This window comes from Lactuca serriola, chromosome 2, assembly GCF_051521515.1.
Source record: "Lactuca serriola cultivar US96UC23 chromosome 2, Lser_US96UC23_V15, whole genome shotgun sequence".
Classification (NCBI taxonomy): Eukaryota; Viridiplantae; Streptophyta; class Magnoliopsida; order Asterales; family Asteraceae; genus Lactuca; species Lactuca serriola.
The window spans coordinates 184742909-184765580 of NC_136409.1; the positions used below are offsets into that span (position 1 = coordinate 184742909).

At 35.2% G+C, this 22672-nt stretch overlaps 1 protein-coding gene across 2 annotated transcripts; it reads right to left on the reverse strand.

Moving 5' to 3' along the window:
* Positions 1-4107: 4107 nt before the first annotated feature.
* On the reverse strand, positions 4108-11222 carry LOC145087701 (inositol hexakisphosphate and diphosphoinositol-pentakisphosphate kinase VIP1-like). Of its 2 annotated transcripts, none has more exons than XM_079025733.1 (28): positions 11011-11222; positions 10766-10879; positions 10512-10571; positions 10191-10237; positions 10016-10099; positions 9761-9824; positions 9475-9628; positions 9264-9334; positions 9078-9182; positions 8905-8997; positions 8733-8807; positions 8352-8437; positions 7711-7917; positions 7501-7600; positions 7355-7425; positions 7170-7251; positions 6917-7069; positions 6670-6795; positions 6462-6599; positions 6255-6383; positions 5940-6181; positions 5725-5836; positions 5577-5648; positions 5241-5500; positions 5101-5158; positions 4840-5007; positions 4693-4767; positions 4108-4597 (listed from the first exon to the last, which is right to left on the reverse strand). In XM_079025733.1, exons 2-28 carry the CDS (start codon positions 10835-10837, stop codon positions 4334-4336), a joined length of 3168 nt encoding a protein of 1055 aa, XP_078881859.1. In that variant the 5' UTR covers positions 10838-10879; positions 11011-11222; the 3' UTR covers positions 4108-4333. The 2 variants fall into 2 exon arrangements, with proteins under 2 accessions (XP_078881859.1, XP_078881858.1); XM_079025732.1 differs by having other exon boundaries at positions 10748-10879.
* Positions 11223-22672: the final 11450 nt, after the last annotated feature.

Consider the following 22672-nt stretch of genomic DNA (forward strand, 5'->3'; position numbering starts at 1 on the left):
CCAAAAATATCAATCAAGTTTTGATTTGATTGTAGTAAGAATAACCAATTACCAACAGTTACACCATCAATCCTTTTAAAAGTCAATATGATAAAATCAACCATTAAAACGAACCAAGGGCATAATGGTCAAAACTCTAGATTTAACACTTCACCAAAGCAAAAAAAACTTATAGGAAACTCATTAGAAATCTGCAATCATCAAGGGACGAATAAGTCAATTTTTCAAGGAAATTTCCCAGCATTATCAATCTAAAATACAAGATGACGAGGTGCAAGAATGTCACTAAATCACCTTTGTCATTCCGCCAAAAAATAGCCACAAGGCAGCATCAACACCACCAAAGAAACGAAAGTAGACCAGAAGTAGCGTGAAGGGCAAAACGGTCAAATAGCCCAACTAACATCAGTCTTCAAACTTCCAAATTAGATAGATCAATACAACTAAGAGCAAAGTTATCCAATAAAAACCAGCACCAGTCCATTAAATCAATCGATGATCAAGTATGAGGGGAAAATTGCATGAAATAGTCACGTCTCTTCGGTTCCCTAATTCACATGAATCAAGACGTCTCTTCATCTTCTGATCTTGGAAATTACTGATGCGTGCTAGTTTTCTTTTGCTGATGTGGTAATAAGTGATAACCTACACTGACTTGGACTTGGTGGATCAAAATTTGGACCAAAATAATATCAGACCTATAATAAGTGGACCAAATCTGATGCCCCTATTATTGTGATGCCCTAGGCTGTGGCCCAGCTCTCGCCCAACCCTTGGGCTGGCCCTGAGGACGAATACCTTTCATTGGTTTCGAGCAAAATTAAACATGTATCAAGTAATTAACATTAAAATTATATTTTTATATTGTATTTAATTTTTATAAATCGTCAAACTTTTTGTGACACAGATACCCTTGGAGACGAGTAATTTTGGAATTACATGTTCAGACATTTCTATTATCTTTGGTAAAATTGTAACATCCGATTTCATGAGGTATAAATTTCAGAAAAATTTAAAAGTTTTATTTTTAGTCGAAGAGTAATACATAGACAAAATCAAAGTGAAGATAATCTTACATCGATAGTTATTCTCAATAAAGCGTATTTGGAAGTTTAATATGAATAAACAAAAGTCAATGTTTTAAAAACCAGCTTTTAGTTAAACCGGTCTAATGATCGGATTTTGGTGTGACCGTCGGTCTACATCTAGCAGTGATGTGTCTAAACCTTCAAGTTGTGTACATTTTGGATAACCCGATTGATCGAGATATTCAATTTTCTTTGAAAATAGACTGTTTTTTTTAACGAGCTAAATGAAATCCAACTATCTAAGTCAAATAAACATGAACAAACGGTTTTTTATTGATTTTATCACTTCATTTCAACCCGATTTCTGAAGAAACCGTCCGGTTCAATCCATTCTAAAACTTAGCATAAAATTGACTGTTGTTGAACCGCTCTTGTCCTTGGTTCCCGATCCGATTAGGTCAACCGTCCGATTCAAACTGGTTATTAAACCACGTTGGAATGTGTTTTGTGAAGCAAGCAAACGTACCCACAAAAAGAGTGTAACAATATGATATTTTGATAATAAGAATCAAAGATTAAAAGAATTAAAGGGAAAAAAATTGTTTTTGATGCTTTTGTTATTTTTATTAAGAGTTTTGAGTTAAGCGACCGTCAAACTTTTGATTTTAACTTGATTTAACCACTTAACATATGATCATGCTAAATTAGATCATAAAGCCTGAATTTTGTTCGTTTTGACCATTCGGACCTCTTGCACTGGTTAGTCGATTCCTCTATCTATATAACATGGTCACCTACATGGTGGGTAAAACAACTCGATTTAGCTACTAAATTTTTTATCTTCTCTAAAAGTTTTTTATTTAGTCAAAACTAAACTTGATTTTAAGTTTTTATCGTATTTCTTTTATTATATATATATATATATATATATATATATATATATATATATATATATATATATATCATATTTTTTTATTTTTCATAAATTTGATAATTTTATTGATATTTTTCAAAAAGCATGGAGTATCTAAATCTATTAGTATATATATATATATATATATATATATATATATATATATATATATATATATATATATATATATATATATATATATATATATATATATATATAGCTGAGGCTCAAATATATAGTTTGCTAAATTCTAATTAATTGGTAGGGTTAATATAAGAAAAGGTTCAATATGATTATACATGATAATAATTGTAATGTATGTTTTTTAACTTTTAAAAAGTATATGTACTCACCATATTCATTAATATTTTGTTATTTGAAATTAAATTACATATTAGGGCATCCACAATGCATTGAACTCTATAGAGTTCAATAGAATACCACATCATTATTCACTATGACATACAACTTTATTCATTATTATCCCACAATGCATTAAACTCTACAAGTTCAATGGAACATATTAAAAAAAATATTTATTTAAAGATTTAAAGACTTTCCTTTTTTCCATTGAAGAGTTCAATGGCCATTAAACTCCAAATCCATTGAATGCCAATGTGGCATTTCACAATGGTGGAGTTGTATCCATTGAATGACAAGTAGGCATGACACATTGACACCTCATTCATCTCTTCCATTAAACTCCTCATTGTGGATGCTCTTAAATTTTCTATAGCAATTGATTTTGACAACAGGTATAAATTATTTGTAATAAATTATAATAAACAGATTTACATAAAAATAATTGTTTTATTTATTATTTTCAATATAAGCTTAATGTCAACATGAATAAATAAATAAAAAGTAAAAAAAAAATATAGAACGCAAGTTTAGTTTTGACTAAAAATATAAAAATATAGAAAAAGTTAAAACCTCGAGTTTAACTTTTATTAAAAAAAAAAGGTAAAAATCAGAGTTCAAGGTCAATTTTTTTTTTTTTTTTTTTTAGAACCGCAAACTATTATTACTCCTAACTTTACACATTTTGTCCACAGTGGGTGTTATTTGGTCGTTTTTTCGGTTTAATCGGTTCGATTTTATCGGTTTTTTTACATTTTAAAATTAACCATAACCAAACCAAATAAGGTTCAGTTTAATCAATTTTGATTCGCTTAGGGTTTATTTGGTTCGATTTACGGGTTAAACCAAATAAAATTTCACATTTAATAGTAAATATTAAACTAAAAGAAAAAGAAAATTACTAAACTTTTACTAAATCAAAAGATACACTAATACATAATATTATATTAAGTGTTTTATGATATGTTGTCTTAAAATATCGATATAGTCACCCAAGTTTTAAAGGTGGATTAATATAACTTTAACCAAATATAAAAAGGAAAAAAAAACAATTGAAAGTTAATTGACAAGCGGCTAATTACTTCTTGTTTTTTAATACAATATATAAATAATTATAATTAAATAATATATTGTGAAAATATTTTTTAGTAACTATCTGTCAATTTCAATATAAATAGATATAAACCAAAAAAATCTATATTAATTAAATAACTTATTCGGTTTTTCCGGTTTAACCAAAATCATGAAAATTTAACCAAAACCAAACCAAATAAGATCTCCTTATTTGTTTAACCAAATAACCCAGACCAAATAAACCAAACATCATTTAGTTCGGTTCGGTCATTCGGTTTCGGTTTTTATCACACCCCTACTTGAACCTTTAACTACTTAAAAGAGAGACATTTTCATTATACTTGATACCATTAGGCTACAAGCTTTTTGGTTCAATGTCTAATTTAATGTGCGGGTTAAATCAAGTGGTTTTATACCCACTTAGGCCACATAGGCATGGGAACAGGCTATGCTGATGCAGTAGGTCAGAATGGCCAAAATGAACAAAAGTTCAGACTTGGGATCTAGTTTAGCGTGATCAAATGTTTAGTGACTAAATCAAGTTAAAATTGAAAGTTTGATGGTTATGTATGATTGTAACATGTTTGTATCCCTTAAAGCTGTAAATTCTCATAATCTGAAGACCTCCATACTCCATAACCAGTCCAAAACTTAAGCTGAGTACTGCTGAATCTTCTACAATAATCGTTTGACGGACACTAAAATCACACCATATGAATTTTGACAGTCGTGTAAATTCTAAAACAACCAAGTTGCACTAAAATCACAACATTTGATCCACTTCTTGGAACAATGTGCAGCAAGAGGGCTACCAAATCATTTGAGTGTTGTTAACAAGACTATACAAAACAACTATGGACTCACATTTGCATGTAACACCAAGTACATAAAACTAAAACATATAATGTCTAAAAATTGTCTTTTGTTTTTTCAGAAGTTTTTAGAAGGGAAAGGTGATTCATTTGACATTATTACCATTTGCATGTTTATGGAAGGGCCAAAGGTTTACCAAGCGCTCCAACACCCCTGCACTTTTGAAGTAACCCGAGAACCCCTGAGGAGTTGTTGGTGGGGGGAAGTCTTCTGCAGGCATTGCAAATGGCCTAACCATCTCTTCCATCTTATCCAATGTAAGATACGACCCCACTTCTTGCAACCTCTCTGGACCCATTATTGGTAATGTGTGTTCCTGATGCAGTGAAGTCGCCTCCACACCTTTTTTCTATAATTTTAAAAAAAAAAAAAAAAAAAAATCATTTACAAGATAATAATAATATTGTCCTGAACACCGGAATTTCTAGTTGTAAAAAAATCTACCTCCAAAGGGGATAAATCTGCACCACGGCTAAAAGTCATCTCCAAACGATACCTTTTTGGGTCTTCCAAATTTACCTGGAGTGGAGGTATATCAATTTGTTTTATTTATTTTTTATTGTTATATGGGACAAAAAAAAAAACACCAACCTCGGTATTTTCAAACATCCTCAATACAATGTAGCTCATGTAATCGAGCTCCTTTGTTTTCAAAAGCCGTTCCAAAGCATTGTCACAAATGAGGCCCGCCTCCCCTTGAAGGGATTCATCCAAGTTACAATAACGAAGAACATTCATCAATGAGTGAATATGAGATTCCTGTCATAAATTTTAAACAAAATTTTATTAAAAAAAAAAAGCGGAATCAGAACTTAATAATAATGATGGTGATTATCATTATACTATACTTACTGATGTGAAGTAAAGACGGGTCCGAACATGTCTCTCGGGTGTCCGCACATTAGCATATCTACACAAGTAAATTATTAAAGATGAAAGATAAAAGATCAAACATACCAATTATGTTATTTTATTAAGCACTCAGTACTCACTTTGGATCCAAACGGTATTTTATTTCTTTGTCATCATCCTCATCTTGATCCATCGACTTTTCACTTGTGAAGCTTGTTCTTCTTGATTCTTCACTTTTAATGATGGATTTAGGTTGATGATCTATCTGTTCTCTCACATTCTTCATGGAATTGGAGGTGGTTGACGTTTGACACTGACTCTTCAATTCTGCTACATTAGTGGCTTCTTCACGTGTATTCCTCAAATCAATTAAAATTTTACCCAATAGACGTCGAGCAATCTACAAAGTTGGTCAACATGGTGATATATACATAAATAAACAAATGATAGATAAAAGTGTTGAGATAGTTAGTTACCTTGGAGCCTATTTTCAGTTTTTGCTTTGGGTTGATGCCATACTCATTTGGAATAACACCATCAGCAAGTAACTGAGATGAGCATTTAGGAATTAAACATTTACTAATTAATATACTACTTAGATTACATTACATGGAATATATTTACCTGAGCAACCTTGAAAAGCTCATCAAGTCCATCTATATTAAGATGTGCATTGTGCAGCAGATCATACTTGCATGAGTCGTAAACATCTGGAATTTGTGTTATGTCGTACCTACTGTTGAAGGAAATACAAAGAAAGAAAAAATGTTAATTAATCAATCATTATAATAACCATGAATGGAATTAAATTGCAAAAAAAAAAAAAAAAACAAACTTACTCTTTGCGTTCATTGTACAAGTCCCTTTCAACTTTTCTCCATCGTGCATACATTAAAAGAAAGCCTTCACTTCCACAAGGTAATCCAGCAGCAATTCGGTCAACATCTATATTTGTTTTACCAAGTGCTCTTGCTTGATCATATGGTGGAATTACATCATATGAGGTTGTTTCAGCAAGCTTTTCATCTTCATCTTTTGCTAGTAGTCTCACTTGTTCAGTAACTTTTTTAGTCAGCTTTACCTATAAAACACATATTAAACCAGTAAGATAAATATTTTACCAGTCTAAATTACCAATTAAATAAATATTTTACCAGTGTAGGTAGAAGGTCTGCAGCATTGAGTGGAAGTCCAGCCCCATCAACCATCCAGGGTTTTTTATTAGATAATCCATTTGCCTGTGCTGCCTTCACTCCAGTTGTTATCAATTCGTTCAATCTCGCCTAAAAGAGCATTAAAAAAAATTAAATTCATGAAATAATTGGTATATCATGAGGTAACAGAGTAGAAGAAAAAACAACCTTAGCTTCTTCCATTTCAATACTTGCATTATCAAGTCCATCCAACATTGATGAATCCTTGCTAACAAGTGAAACCAGTATTGGTGTTAATTGTCCTTCCAAGTCTAGGAGCCCCTTGGCAAATGCAGCAGCTGACATCTGTCAAGATTGATGGATGAGTCATCAACTGGGGACCACGAAAGCAAAAAACTGAAGATGATATCAATACCTGCACACGGCCCTCATCAGAGCTGTAAATTTTAAGGTCATGGCGATATGTGCTGTGAAGGCGAAGGAGTCCAGTACCTTCACCTGGATACATATTGTTGCGAAAGTATCGCCCAAGTTCTTCAGCCTGTAAATAAGGAATGCACATATATTTAAATGATTATTAACCATGATTATATATATATATATATATATATATATATATATATATATATATATATATATGTATTAGAAGACAAAATAAATACCTGTTTTCGACCAGCATGTGTAAGAACACCACCATATTTTAAAACCATGAGTGCTTCAATGGGGCGTTCTTCTTCAGTATCACCTTTTGCAACTTTAACCCACTTAAGTGGCTTAAGTTGAACCTTTCGATAAATGCCTGAGAAATGTCCACCCTGGAAACAAAGAAGTTGTCAGCTAATTCATAAAGTATCTCGGCTTAATATATGAAATGAATGTAGAACTGCAGTAAGAATGATAAATTTAAATGTAAACCTCTTCAAGGACTGCTTTGACTTGACGAAGCTTTTCTGCATGTTCAATGTCTTCTGCCTCGCTGTCACTTCCAGGACCAGGTCTATTTTTTAACCAAATATCCCGTTAAAATATACATATAACATCAAATCTTTTACTAATTAATTAAAATAGTAAAAGAGACGCAACAGAACTCTTAGAAATACCTAGTACGAGGTACTAATATCCGTGTAGCATCCAACAAGTCCTGCAACTGAACTGCACTTTTGAGTTTTGTCTGCAAGAAAAGAATAAAAGATAAGTCAAATTTTAACCACTAATTTTAGCAACAAATGAAGAGTATAAAAAGCACCTCAGCTCTGGGTCTTCCCCCATTGTATTTTAGCATTAAGTTCAACAATTTTTCCTCAGTGACTTTCAACTTTACCTTTTGTTTTGGAGTTCTATCACCACTGTTCAAGTAACATAAACAAAGCTACTTACAAATAACAAAAGAAGTGCTCTCGTTTAAACTAGAAATGAAAAAAAAAAAAAAAAAAAAAAAAAAGGATTCATATCTTACTGACGAATAATAGCAATCACACAGTGTAACTCCTCGGATTGTCCAAAAGAGCCAATGATCCCACTTCCCTGACGTGTTAGCCCCTCAGAAGGCTGAGCTGGCTCACTGACTTTCCAAGGTAAAACTGGTGGGATTGTTGTTGAAAGATGGGGAGCTTTTGCATCTAGAAACATCTTCCTCAACACACAAGCAGCATCATCATAATATCTGTAGTTATTGTTTACATCATCAAATCAAAACACAACAATACTCTATTAAGAGTAAAGAACTGCAAGTATGTAGCTATTATGAGTTACATATTGTTATTAACTGTATAAAAATGTAAGTACATTGCTATTATGGGTAAATAAATGCAAGTATAATGCTATTATGGGTAAAAATCAAGTACATTGTATATATTGTAAAAGTAGTAAAGTACGTTGCTATTTCATGCAATTTTCCCTTTTCTTTATTTTACTTTGGTTCTTTCTGTCACATCACACATTGGACATTTTTCCTTTATAAGCAAGTAATGTGTGGAGATCTTGATAACAAGTTAATTTAAATACATGCATCTACAATGAAACAGAGCATCTATTTCCTTAATCCTTAATAGTGAGAATAAACAATGCATGTAGATATGTGTAATTAATGATTATTACTTGTAGGAGTTTTTGACAAAGCTCCACCCATTCACATCACAAACATACGAACGGCCTTCACACCGCAACAGATCAAACCCACACACCTGTAGAAAAATGAGTATTATGAAAATAGTTTGTTAGAATGTAAGGGTAAAATGGTCATTTAGTCTCATTCAGATGGTTTATTCAGCCTAGAAAAGAAACAGACGTCATTATTCATTCAACCACTTTACCCATACAGGACTTATTGGGGGAAAAAACAGGAAACAACCCCTAAGTGTCACAAGCAAGAAGATTTAGAAAGCGGCAGAGGAATCAGATAGATACAAACACAGAGATTTCTTGAATATATAACATGTTATTATAGTTGAAAGCCAATATAGGAATAATATAACCTACCCCTTGCCTAAATGCAATGCAAACTTCTCTTGCCATTTGTTTCTCATTTGGAGTAAGAAGCACCGGATACCTGACCTGACATTCCCAAAAAAAAAAAAAAAAAAAAAAAAAAACATTAGAAAGAAGCAAAGAATATGGCTTTGACTTTAATCCATGTCCATCTATTACTTACTTCTTTGCCATCTGGATTTCTCATAACTACACCATCAACAACAGGAGACTTCCTTGCCTCAGCATGTGCATATTCTGGACCAACTGTATACACCTGTACCACAATACAATCCATATGTCCTGAGCAAATACACAGGAAAATAAAATAAATGTTCAATCAAGAATTTAAACAACCTTAACATCTGTTCCACCAGTTGGCATAAATTCCTCATATATATAAGAGCCCTCACGTCTCACTCTTCTGACCTCTGGATGAAACTCACTTGATCTGTTGCCAACCTGAAAGACACAACTTGACAGTTTAGTTCATAGTAATTACAAATTAAATACTTAATACACATAGCAATTATAAAAACTCACCTTTCTAAACAATTCTTTCATACCACCCCCTGCTGCACTTGGGTAATATATCATTATGCTGTGATCATCACCTTTAAACAAGGAAAAACAGAATAAATAAATAAATAAATTCAAATTCCAACCATACTTAGTTATGGACAATAAACACACATTACTAGCAAACAGGGAAAGCTGGAGAAGGTGTATGAAAAGGATTGTGAGATATGCATACCATGAACAGGCTTCTCTACAAAAGGCTTCCAAAATCGCTGCCCATGAACCTCAACAAAATCTTCTTCCTCAACAAAATACTCCAAATCTTGATATGGTTTGTCCCTATTTACTAATGCATATCTTGGAACTGGAATTCCATACATTTCCAGGCACTTGATGATGTTTAAAATGAAAACAGAAAAGAGAGAGAGAGAATCACCATTAGTAATTGGAGACGACTAGAACTAATTGCATACAAATATTAGCAAAACATGGCATTTATGAAAGTTTATTAAACGCTATACCTCATATACTTTCCTCCGGTCATGAAGAAGGTGTTGTGGTCCCAATTCGTTTACAAGGAAAGGTCTGGAACAAAGAATATGTAAAAGGTAACATGAGTAACCAACTTTTTTTGCTGGATTGAACTTGGTAGCTGTAAAAAATGCTTGCATGCTGGTAAATCCAATGTATGGTAATGAAAAACTAGTATAAGAAAACAAATGTCACCTTCAAACTGAGAATACTAATCTCAGTATGAAGGTAAGAGAAACACATACTTCCTTAGTGCAGCATAAGCTTCAGCTTTTTTAAGAGGATATCCAGAGGAATGGAAAGCAATCAAACAATCACATATTGGCCACCTGAAAGAGCAAGCCATATAATCAAAGACTAGAAAACAGTTTGAATTGATGAGTAATTGATATTTTGCGAAGTGATATTGAATAGTTTTACCTCTCTATCGGTTCATCCAGGATAACTCTGTCCCCAAAATGGATGATCTACAATAGAAATATGTTATTACCAAAAGTTTTAGCATAAAAACTGGTACTATCAACAATTTCTATATCAGCTGCTTGCATGTCAACAACATTACGAATAATATGCTGTCTAATAGCAAACTTTTTCTAGAGATGCCAATCGCCGCACTTAACATGGAGCCACTTGCTACTTTAGAACTTCAGAATATCCGAATCTCACTTCTATTTCATCCAAAAGCGTAACCGAATCAATCTAAAAATAGAGTCCACAAGTAAAGTACTGATAATAACTTGCCTCAAATTCACCGAATGCTTGCAGCCTCTCTAAGATTTGTCCCATCGGAGCCGAGAAAACCTAATGTCGCCGTCACCATCGGGAGGAAAGGAAAAGAAAACAAAAATCAATAAATGAAACCAGAAATGAAATGAAATCAAGTGAGAAACGCAAATCACTGAAAACACATTCACTGTAGTAGCTCATCCATCAGAGAACTAGATGTGCGTGTAAAACTCAAGAAAAAGGAACAGAACCTCGGGGCCGCATTTCACCTTCTTTTCCATAACACACACACCGACTTTGATCTTCTTCCCGACACCATTACTTCCCCTCCCCTCCACCATCTCTGTTTCTTCTCTCTCCAAATGTAGGTATCACTTTTCAAACTGTAATTTAACACAACAAAAACAAAGAAAAAACTCATTGATATACATGTATACAGTATACATAAAACATATATACGTATGTATATATGTATATATATAGAAAGAAAGAGATTGATAAACAGGAGTACTACCTGAAAAGCGAGAATCTGAGCCGAAGGAAATAAGAAGACGAGTGAATCCCTGTGATCTCGCTCTCAATATCTGGAGAAAGGAAAAGTGGTAACGGAACATGCCTGAAAAAGGAAAAAGTTGCGGATTTATAAGGATATCCGGGAAAAAAAGATTTTTGTTTGAGAGATAAAAGATAATATGTATGGGGGTGATTCTGGAATATACACACATATACCTCTTTCACGGCAAAAGGATTCACTCTTTTTTCCCTTATATATTGTGGTCATCCTATCCCTTTCGGCCTTCTCACTTTTTTATACATTTCCCATTTCAAAAAAGAAATTGCTCAAAATATTTTTATAAATTATAAATTATGCAATCAGATCATTTTCAATTTTAATATTAATACTAAAGAAGACATAAAAATTAACGATTTTGAACATCAACTCTTTTTTCTCTTACTAACCACATTAATTTTTGTGTTTAAAACGTGGTGGATGAGCCAATTACAAAATACCAGTATAAGTTATATTTCAATAGAGTAATTTGGATAAAATAGTCGAGATTAGTAAAATAAAAAATAAAAGAAAAAACATTGCGAACAAAAACGATATTATTCTATCAATCCGGCGGCCATGTTGGTAGTTTTGGTGATTGAAAAGTTTTGTTTGGTATGGATAAATATGATGAAGTATTAAGTTAGTTAATTAAATGTTAAAAATATATTTGATAGTAGTTTTTTAATATTTTTTTAATTAGTTAATCTATTTAGTTATTGTACAAAATAATATTTGTTAAGCAAGCAATCAAAGAAAAACCAAGAAAACAATACATATAATTAATATGGTTTGATGGATGTGACTTATGTCTACCGACTGATATCGAAGATCATTTATTATTCAAATGTTTCAAGTGATACATTGAAAATCCTAGTTATGAATCCTCATAACAAAAAACCTAACAACTATTGGGTTGGGACCATATATAAGTAAACCTGACATAACTGAATTCTGGTTTCTTCGTTTTATACTGTGTCGGGTTATCCATTTGGATCGTTAAATTCCAAACCACACTCTAACAATTTATACCTTAAGGCTAGTGAGTGTCATATCACATCCACCACACTTTTTAAGTGACACTATTTTTTACCACACGTCATAAAATTGATGGATGTCATACCTCGTTTTACCACACTTTTGTTTTTTTTAATTGAAAAAAATGTAATTAATCAAAAAAACATTTTTGTTTTTTTTATTATTTTTTAGTTGAATAACATGTAATTAACTAAAAAAAACTTCATTAATTTAATTGAAACGATTACATTCCTACAAACGAAAAAAAAAATACATAAAAACAACTACAATCCTAAAAACGACAAAAAAAAACATAAAAACGATTACTACTTGTAATATTTTTTATTAATGTCCACTTTAGCCTTCAAAACCATATCGAGTTCGTCTCCGTATAAGTGATCAAAAGGTTTTGTTAAAGATTTCATATCCCGACTTCTTTGTTTCTCCTCTCGAGCTCGTTGCTTTTCATTTCTTGGTCTTTTTTTTTCTCCTCCAACTTCTCCTTTTTCAAAACTCAAATGAGTCTCAAAATTCAAATTATAAATTTCCAAACTACTAGCAACTCTATTTACTTCATCTCCTCTTCCCGTTCCCGTTGTATTTGACAACGATCCTCTCTTTTTTGCCCTATCTCGACCCATTGGACGAACTACTTCTTCAAGCTCGAGCTTATCCACTTTGTTCAAATCAATCCTAAAATGTGCATCCGATGAAGTAGTGTTAGTCTTCTCGGAAACTTTGGTTCTTTTCGAACCACCTTCTTCGCTACCATACTGTAGCATCCGGAACCCTAAAGTACTAACTTTCATTCTTTTTTTTGCATTATGAGGGTCCTCACGACGTGAGATCTTGGGGATCACATTGTGAGTGACCATTGACCTGTTGGCCCGTATTTTTTAGACTCACGACATGAGGCATAAGGTCTCACGACGTGAGTGTGGCTTAATGACCCCAAACCCTAATTTTCGAGTATTTAAGTGAATGAGAGGCTAGGGTTATCCATCCTCAGCATCTCTCGCCCTCTAAGCCTCTGGTAAACCATTATCTCGACCCTCTTGAAGTCCTTAGGCATTTTTGAGATCTTTGAAGCATTCTTTGGTGGTTTTTGGCTAGTTGAAGTGGAAGAAGACCTTGGTTGAGCAAACTCTTGGTGTTTTGGTCCTACCTTGCAATCTCTTGGAGCTTTTGGATCATTGTAAGTCTTAAAGCTTAGACATTTCTACCTTTTTCATTCTAAATCTAAGTTATAATATCCTTTTGCATGATTGGGTGGGATTGCTTGCATGTGATCTATAAATTTGGCAACCTTATGGATCATTGACTAATTCTCTTCAATATAGTCTTTGGATCTGAGTTTTGGTGTAGTTTGAGACTCCAAGTTTAAGTCTATATCTCGTTTTCCCCACTTTTGGCCTATTGCGAATTTGAGTAATGCATTGGACATGCATGAATGAAAAACTATGTTTTTTATCATCCTATGGGTAAAGGAAGACCTCCTGGAAAGTTCCAAGTTATGGTTGTAACAAATAGGAGCTTACTGCTTTAAGTTGGTTTGTACAGATCTCATGACGTGAGGATTAGGACTGTCACGTCGTGAGAATGTTGGCCATCCCGACTATTTTGTCCGGATTAGGTCACGACGTGACTTAGCGTTAAGTCATGACTTGACAGGGACTGGAACCTTCTTGATGGGCTGAGTTGACTCGCTAAGTCGGGACTGGGTCAAGTTCATCCTCACGACGTGACCAAGGGTTGGTCACGACATAAGGACCAACTGTTGGAGTTTAGACTGTTGACTTTGGATCATGTTAGACCATAGGGTTTCTGATTTGGGCTTTTTGTCTAGCATATTGGGCTTCCTTGGATTTAGGCCCATGATGGGTTTTGGGCCCAATTTGGAAGATTGGGCCATGATTGGGCTTTGGGTTGCCTTTTAGGATTTGGTCCTTTTGAGTAGTTAGGTTGGGATTTGGCTTCAGGTCAAGTTAGAAAAAAAAAGGTTAAAATGGTCTTTTACCCTGGTTATGGGCTAAGCAACTTAGATTCTTGATTTCGGGTCAAGATCCAATTATTAATTGGGTATTGTTGTGTGATGATAGCGCGAGGATTTTCCGGATCAGCAGTCAGAGATTTGTTTGAGTATTTCAGCAGCTAGAGATGAGTTTCCTCACTATGTTTAGCGGGTCGAAGGTACCAATGTCAACCCATGGTTTGATTTGTTAGTGTGCTAACTGTTTGCATGATTCATGCATGTGATATGCATGTATTATATATTTACTGGGTTAAGCCCGATGTTGGGCAGGGCCCGATGACCATTATTTTATGTTATGTATCTTTGTGATTATTGCATGTGTTATGTATGTATGTGCTTGCATATTATATGCATACCAGGCGAGGCCTGATGTCGGGCAGGGCCCGATGACTGACAAATATGTATAACGAGCGGGGCCCATTATTTGTTTATCATGTATGGTATGTAGTGTTTTCAGGAACTCACTAAGCTTTGTGCTTATGGTTTTCAATTTATGTTTCAGGTATTTCTAGTTTGAAGGGGAAGATCTCGGGATGATTGCAGTGCACACACCATCGTTTTCCGTATTTTGTGATTTACTCTGATATTTATGATGTATTGATACACTTTGTTCCACCTTGGATTCTATGATGTTGCCTTTAGGATTTCTATTTTATTAATTTAAAAATGAAATTTTTGGTCTTATTTTTAGGACGTTACAAGTTGGTATCAGAGCCTTAGTTTTAAGGATTCGGACATAATCTCGTGTGTGTCTGAAATCAAACTGGGGATTTGGTAAAAAAATTCAAAATGAAATGTTTTCAAAGGAAAGGGTTTACTGATACAAGAAAGGGTGTGGTGCATGCAATTGACCGAGTTGAAGTAAGTTTTCCCAAAATATCCATACATGTTATATGATATGATTTGATTTGTGAATATGTGAATCGCATGCTAGTTAGGGCTAAGACTCTTTGAGGCAGACCGATTGGTAGTTCTGGTGCTGGTGAGGGCTTGGGCTCATGATCTGGAGCCATGCAGTTGGATAATCAGACAAGGGAGTTCATTTCATCTGAAATTAAACGTTGCATTCTCGAGCAGACTCCTGTGATTTTCTAGTACGATCAAGGGGGTATTGTGGAGCTGTTAGAGAAGCATTTCAGTTCTTTCCATTCTGAGACGGTGGCCTTGATTGGGGCGCGTTCCTTGACCTTTAGGGAGTTCCAGGAATGTGGAGCTCCAGAATATCACGGGGAGAAGGACCCAATAATGAGCAGGAGATGGTTAGCAGATGTTGCTAATGCCTTCCGCACCAGCAGTTGTCCCGAGGGGGCAAATGTCAGACTTGTTTCCTGTCTTCTGAAAGGCAGAGCCTCGGACGGGTAGGAGGAGGTTGGGCGTGCAGTTGGTGATGATGTTTTTGATTCTATGACATGGGATGATTTTTCAACCAGGTTCCTAGCTGAGTTCTCACGAGTAATTGAGGTGCAACATTGGCGCGAGAGTTTCAGGATCTCCGCCAGACTATTGAGACGATGGTTGGGATCATCGTGATGTTTTGTGAGAGTGCATTATTGGTTCTGCAGTATGTGGCGGACAAGTAGATGAAGAAGGCATGGTATCATGAGATGTTAAGGATTGATATTCGACAGTTTGTGAGCTGATCCAGTTGCAAGACACTGGAGGATATGATAGCGAGGCTAAGGAGAGGGAGATTGATCTCGAGATGTAGAGGAAGAGGAAGCTGTGTCAGGATCAGGTTTCAGGGAGTTCGGGAAAGAGGCCCAAGGTATTTGATTCTAGATCGAGGGGCCAACCGGGCCAAAGTCGTTGTGGCAAGTGCGGCAAGACACACAAGGGAGCGTGCAGGGTGGGTGGTTCTGGCTGCTTTAAGTGCGGCCGGATGGGTCATATTAGCAGGGATTGCACTACTGTTACCACCACGACCCCAGTATTTGATCTAATTTTCTTTCATTGCAATCAGAAGGGCCACTAAAAGGCCTGTTGTATGAGTTTGACTGCAGCAGGACCGGTGTAATACCCTGTTTATTTATTAGATAAATAAATAAATTAATGAAAAAATGGTAGCCCTAAAATAAATAATTATATATCAAAGGATGGTCTCGAAGAGCTAATTGTCACAAGTTTAGAAGATGGAGGTTAAAAGTGTAAAATCTGGATTTAATTTATAAGTATTATGAAAGGTAGGGGCTAAATGGTAAATTATGGGACTTCATTTGAAGAGATTATGAGGATAAGGGGCTGTTTGGTAAATATAAGATTAAAGTGAAAAGATTTTATGGGTCAGGGGCTAAAGCGTAAGTTTTGGGCTTGATTTGAGAAGAATTCTAAAGGGCAGGGTTAAAAAGGTAATTTATGGATTTATTTTGAAAGAGAATATGAAGAGAGGGACTGATTGTGGCATTATGGAAATATGCTTATGGGCGTCGGGTATATAGGGAACAAACCCTAACCCTATGTCTCTTATGTTGCAGCCGCTATGGTGGGGATCCTTCAGTCGCCACCTCTCTTCTTCATTTTTTTTCTCCGATCAGTCGAGTCGCCAAGAACCACCAGCCACCCTTGCTCCTCCGACCACCAAGCCGTTGCTGTATTGCTGGCTCCCTATCTCCAGCCGCCGGAGCCAACATCTACGTCGGAAGCAAGCAAGGCTGTCAAGAGGATGTGATGGATCTTCGCTGCTGCTATGCCGCCAAGGACCACCAAATATCCTTCGTCCTTCTCCTTCCTTCTCTCTTGAAGCTGTCTTCTGCCACTGCTGTCGACGTGAACTGAAGCTGATGAGCCAAACGCCATGACATCGAGAAGTCAGAGGAGCGTCGACGGACGTCATTGTTGTTGTTCCAGTGGGTGTCGCCACCTCCTTCCTCCTCTGCCCTGTCAACCATACACCCCATCAGTACCGCCGAGCATGTACGCCACCACTGATGTGGATTGCTGCCAAGCATGATGACCATCAGTCGTGCCATCACTGCTGTCGTGGTTTTGTACTTTAGCCATCGTCAACCGCCACCAGGAGGGTGGCTGGACCTGTTTGCAAGCAAGAAAAAGAGTGTGGGTGTTTGTTCTTTCTATAGCATGTGTTGTGTGTAGCTTGTTGCCGGAAAAGCCGCTGCCACCACCGTAGGGTGGTGGCTGCCACCATAAGCCGCCATGGGTGCGTATTGATGCAGTTAGTGTGTTTGTTTATTCTTGGTTGAGGCACTGTAAACTGTAATTAGCTAAAGCATAATGAAAAAAAAACCCAAACCACCACCGTAGGGTGGTGGCTGCCGCCACCGACCGCCGTGTCGGGTGGCGGTGCGCTCGCCTTGTGAGATTGATTTGTTTAGGGTGCTTGAAACCCTAATGGGCCCAATGAAGCCTAATGGTCTTAGTGAAAACACTAATGGGTCTAATGGACTCTAATTGACCCAATAAAACCCTAATGGGCTTAATGATATTCTAGTGGGCTTAATAGGCCCAATAAAGCCCTAATTAATCTAAAAGCCCAACAAGTTGATAATGGGATAGTATTTAGGTTGGAAAACCCTAATGCAATCAAAACCCTAATTTTGGGAAATTAATCAGGACACATGGGAAATTATTTAATAACTTGGAATATTAAAATAATAATCATTGGCGGAAATTAATCTAAGAAATATTGGACTTAATGGATTAAGTCCTTAATGGGTTAAGTATGAAACTTAACCCTAATCATCATTTTATGTGAAACCCTAATTTCACTTGGGTTTATTGTCAGGCCTTTCTATTGGGCCTAAATGATTGAGCTAATGATGGACCATCCAAGAGCAAGCAATTGAACTAGAATAATTTAATGGGCCTAGGGTAAGGCCTATGTAAGGGGTTTAGGCCCAATTTGGAAAATTGGGCCATAGATGGGCCATAGTTTGGGCCTTAATAATTACATGATGTTGGGCCTCAGAATAAGACCATGTACAGGCCTAGGCCCAATTTAGAAAATTGGGCCATGTGTTGGGCTTTGATTCCTAGTTGACTTTGGGCCTACGGATCGGGCCTTGGGCTTGAATAACCCAAGCTTGGGGTAATGTAATTATCCAAAGTAAGTGTTTATGGCTATGTATTGGGACCCAATTATTAATTGGGTGATGTTTTTGTTGGATTAGTTTCTAAGTCCATAACTATTTTGGTATGTACTTGACCCGATGGTGCATGGTCCTTTTGGGTTGCCTTCACCAAAGCAACTTGATAGGATGAATTATGGAGAGAAAGGATTAAATATGATTTATTAATATATTATGAGAATAATATATTAAAGGAGAAATCATATTGTTTAATTAATATTAGTCAATAATTAATTGGTAATTAGTTTTGTGACTAAAAGAGATTAATTAAACTTAAGGGACTGGAATTGTAATTATAAGATAATTGCAATTTGGGCCATGGATTGCCTTTTATTATAAGGTGGACGAATTCTATGGGGGAAGCCCATATGAAATCGTCCAAGGCCTTAAGGAAAGGGCTCCATGGGTTGCTTGGGGATTAAGCAACCAAATTAGGGTTTTCTTATTAGATAACCCTAATTGCCTCACTATATATAGACCCCTTAAGGACCAAAAACATGGACAAGCAACCTTCTAGGGTTTCACACGTTTTTGGGCAGCCTCTAACCACTCTCCTCTTCATCCTCTTGTTTATGGTGTTTGTGAACCATTAGAGGAGTGACACTTGTGACTCTAAGCCTTCCAAAGTCAATACAAGGAGATTTGGGATTGTTATTGCTACATAACAATCAAGGTAACATCTTAAACCTATTCTCATGTTAATATGATTACTTGAATGTTAGAATTAGGGTTTATAGTCTTGGATAACTTGCATGTACAATAAAGAAACCTATATCCAAGCATTAGGGTTTGTATGAGCACATAGGATGTTCTTAGGACCAAAACCCATCAGTGGTATCAGAGCCTAGATTGGTTTCAATTGTATTGATGCATTACATGTTCAAAAAATTCGATTTTTGATCTTCTGGAGGCTGGACTCGCCGAGTCCATAGCTGAACTTGCCGAGTCCATGCAGACTCGACGAGTCCAAGCTTGACTCGACTAGTCAACTCGTCAGATGGGGATATCTTCGCGATTTCTTGTTGTTTTTGCTTATGGATAGTTACCTTATCATATTAGATCAATATAAATCTGATTTTATGATATATTTGACTATATTCTTGATCTAATTGAAGATATTTATCAATTAATAAGATAATTGTTTCCTTATGTGATAATTGATTAATTATTTTGACTAAATTGATAAATTGTTTTGCAAGAAATCATTAAATAAATCAAATATGGATAATTATGTGATTAATTGTTAATTTAGATTATTTTTTATTTGATCCTTGTTGTTATGAAATGTTTCATATTTTCCCCTTAGGTTTTATAGTTTAAATTTGAACCCAAAAGTTTTGTTGTTTTGAAATTTAAATAGTTAAAACCCTAATGTTTTGAAAAAGGTTTCAAAACTTGCCCTCAAGTTTTGGAATTTAAATTTTGATTAAATGGTTTAATTTTGATGTATATTTAAATTCTAAACCCTAATGTGTTGAAATGTTTCAAAACTTGCCCTCAAGTTTTGGAATTTAAAAGTTGATTAAAAGTTTAATTAGGAATGTTAAATTCTAAAACTCTAGTATAGTTTTGAAAAAGTTCAAATCACACCCTTATGGTTTTATTGATTAATTAAGGTGTATAATTAAAAGAAGTTTAATAAATCCATAAAAGTTTTGGTTTACAATTTAGTTGAATTAAAAGTATAATTGTTAAATTTAACCACCTAATATTTTAAAAGTGTAAAATACACCCTATACTATATATAACACTAAAAGTCTAACATTATATATATGTATGAGTAAAAGTCAGTCTTACCGTTAGTAGGCCTCATTCATGAAGCTGGTCTATAAGGGGTGTTTAAGGAAATTGCCTATAAAATGGCGATTGAATGGGTATCCACTCTTACCCACCGCACTCTTGACTAGTGGAGGGTCGTTAGCCGAATGGGTAGGATAGGACAAAACCTTTCATTATAAGTATAATAAAGTACAAAAGTAACTAAATGTTTTAAAAATTCCCAATCTTAGTTACTTAGGCAAAAGTGAATTGATACAATTCCATGAAATTACACTTTGTGCCCTTGCGAAGACATTAGTGGAGCGTGTGTGGTTTACCGGCACACTAAATGGTTCTAAGCAAAGGTAGCAAAGGGGGACTCAATGTTTTTCATAGTTCGGTGGAGCGTGTGTGGTTTACCGGCACATCGAATAGGTGACTGTAACATGTGAGGGCACCATGTAAGTTTGCATGGTTATTCACACCCGCTTTGTGATCCTCGGCATCCCAGTCACAAACAAGAGGGGCATATCGAGATTTAAATATGCCATTGAAAGTTCAATGAATCTGAAAGGATCTAGGAGTTTTCGTAGATTTAAAACTTAAAATTTCTTTTTCGTTTTTCATGGTGGAAATTAGTGAATCGTCATTCACTTACCTTCAAATGTTCTGCAATTTGGGTTACGGCATCCCTCTCCCAAGTTGTAGAATATTGTGTTGGGTCCTAGCCTTAGTATCTCATTTGGGTGATTTGCTAAGGACTCATTCAATCAACTAACTTGAATTCGTTCTCTCCCGTATTGTAGATGTCAAAGTTCGACAACTATGGTTTTCCCAAATCCCGTGGAACAAGCATTCCACATGAAGATGATATTCCACGATTCGATCGATGAACAAGAGATCATACTTCACTTCCTCCACCTCCTCCAATTATTCTCCCTAACCCACAAGTTCTAAGGCTTGAAAAGTTAAAGATCACTCAAGCCCTTTTGGCAAGTAAACATAAAGAAGGAAAGTCGGTGTGTGCACACGTCCTAGGGATGAAGTCACACATTGTTAGGTTAAGAATGTTGGGATCCGTTGTCTATTAGGAAATGGTTGTTGATTGGGTTCTTCAGTCACTTCCTAACTCATATAGTGAGTTCGTAAGAGAGTACTATATGATGAACTGCGACGTGACCCTTATAGATCTCACCTATATGCTTATTGCTGCTGAATCAGCAATGGTTTGGCGCAATAGAAAAGCAAAGTTGATTGGTGAATCTATCTTCAAGACCTCTATGGATATAGACAATGGCAATGAAAGACATGCTATGATCGAAAAGTTTGATCATAAGAGAAAGGCAATGTCTGAATTAGTTCCATGTCAAGTTCCAAAGGAGTCAATTTGCTTTTATTGCCAAGAGAAAGGGCATTGGAGACGAAGCTGCCCCATTTACCTAAGAGATCTAAGAGATGGGAGAGTCGAAACGTATGGCTCTAATATAGGTAAAATCCACTAACTAACTCTTTTAAGCTTCTATTCTAGATTCTTAATACATAATGTGATAAGATTACAATTGATGTTTTGTAGAATCGAAGAAAAGAAAGGGAGCTTAAAGGAAGAAGTGAGCAGAATATAACCGTGAAGGAATGGATTTCGATCGCATTTCTCGAAGATTAGATTCTTAAGCTACTACTTAGAGTTAGAATTAGATTGCTAAGAAAGATGTATTAGCATAAGTTTTTCAATGAGTTGCATTGTAAGGACAAATTTTTTCCGCATAAAATAAATTTTGATTTTTTATATTATCCTTGCAATGGCGTGTATGAAAAATTGATGTTAAAATGTTTCTATTATTAGCAATAATGGATTTGGTTCTTATTATGTTATTTATGGAAAGTCGAGAGTTTACCAAATAGGGAGAGTTTCTCATCGCCCAAGTTTCAATTGGACATAAACTTGGAATCATGCAACTTGGTTGCATGATGAATGAGAAATTTCATATTTGGAAATTAGACTAATTCGTTGACAAAATGTCAAGTGAAGGACTAGGAGATCGAGCACACAAAGTTGTGTGTTGATCAAGCTCACCGTAAGAGTAACAAGATATTCGTCATGGTTTACTAAAAGTTTAGTAAATATGATTATACTTACAAGATTAAGTGTAATTCTGAATTGATTGAAAAAGTTTAAATCAATAGCAGAACGAATAAGAAGAATCAAGTAGGCAGAAAGATAAAAGTTTCTCCATTCTAAAAAGAAGGGAGAGTACCTTTTATGCTTTATGATAGGTCTTAATGATTAAGAACCATATCTCAATTGATCATCTAAGTGAGTCTTAGTACAATTGTATGTCTAAGAAGAGGAATCAAGAATTGAAGAAATGGTTAAATCAAGAAGTCAATCATACTTCGTTCCAATAACAAGTCTTAAAGTTATGATTGTGACATTGAGTGAAAAGTATTAAGAAGGTTTGTAACATTCATCAAATGTGGAAAGTTGTGATGTCTTGGATAAGAAAAAAGACCAACTAGGACCAATTTATGAAATGTTTTAATAAAAGCTACACTAACTCTTGAATATTTGTTTGTCAAGAAATGTTTGTTGACAAGAGAATCTTATATGTCAAGGAGTCAGTGGGAGTCTTAATGGTCTTGAAAGGTTTCAAGAACAAATCAAATAAACCTTATCGATCATCACTAGCACACGAGTTGAAGTTTACAACATATCGTGTTGACATTATTTTGTTTCTAT

Excerpts from the sequence above, each read along its gene's own strand:
- LOC145087701 (XM_079025732.1), bottom strand. The coding sequence starts at position 10,837 with ATGGTGGAGGGGAGGGGAAGTAATGGTGTCGGGAAGAAGATCAAAGTC. Across the intron at positions 10,100-10,190 it reads CTGGATGAACCGATAGAGAG|GTGGCCAATATGTGATTGTT; the intron begins GTAAAACTATTC and ends TTGCTCTTTCAG. Across the intron at positions 7,918-8,351 it reads TTTGTCAAAAACTCCTACAA|ATATTATGATGATGCTGCTT; the intron begins GTAATAATCATT and ends CAATAACTACAG.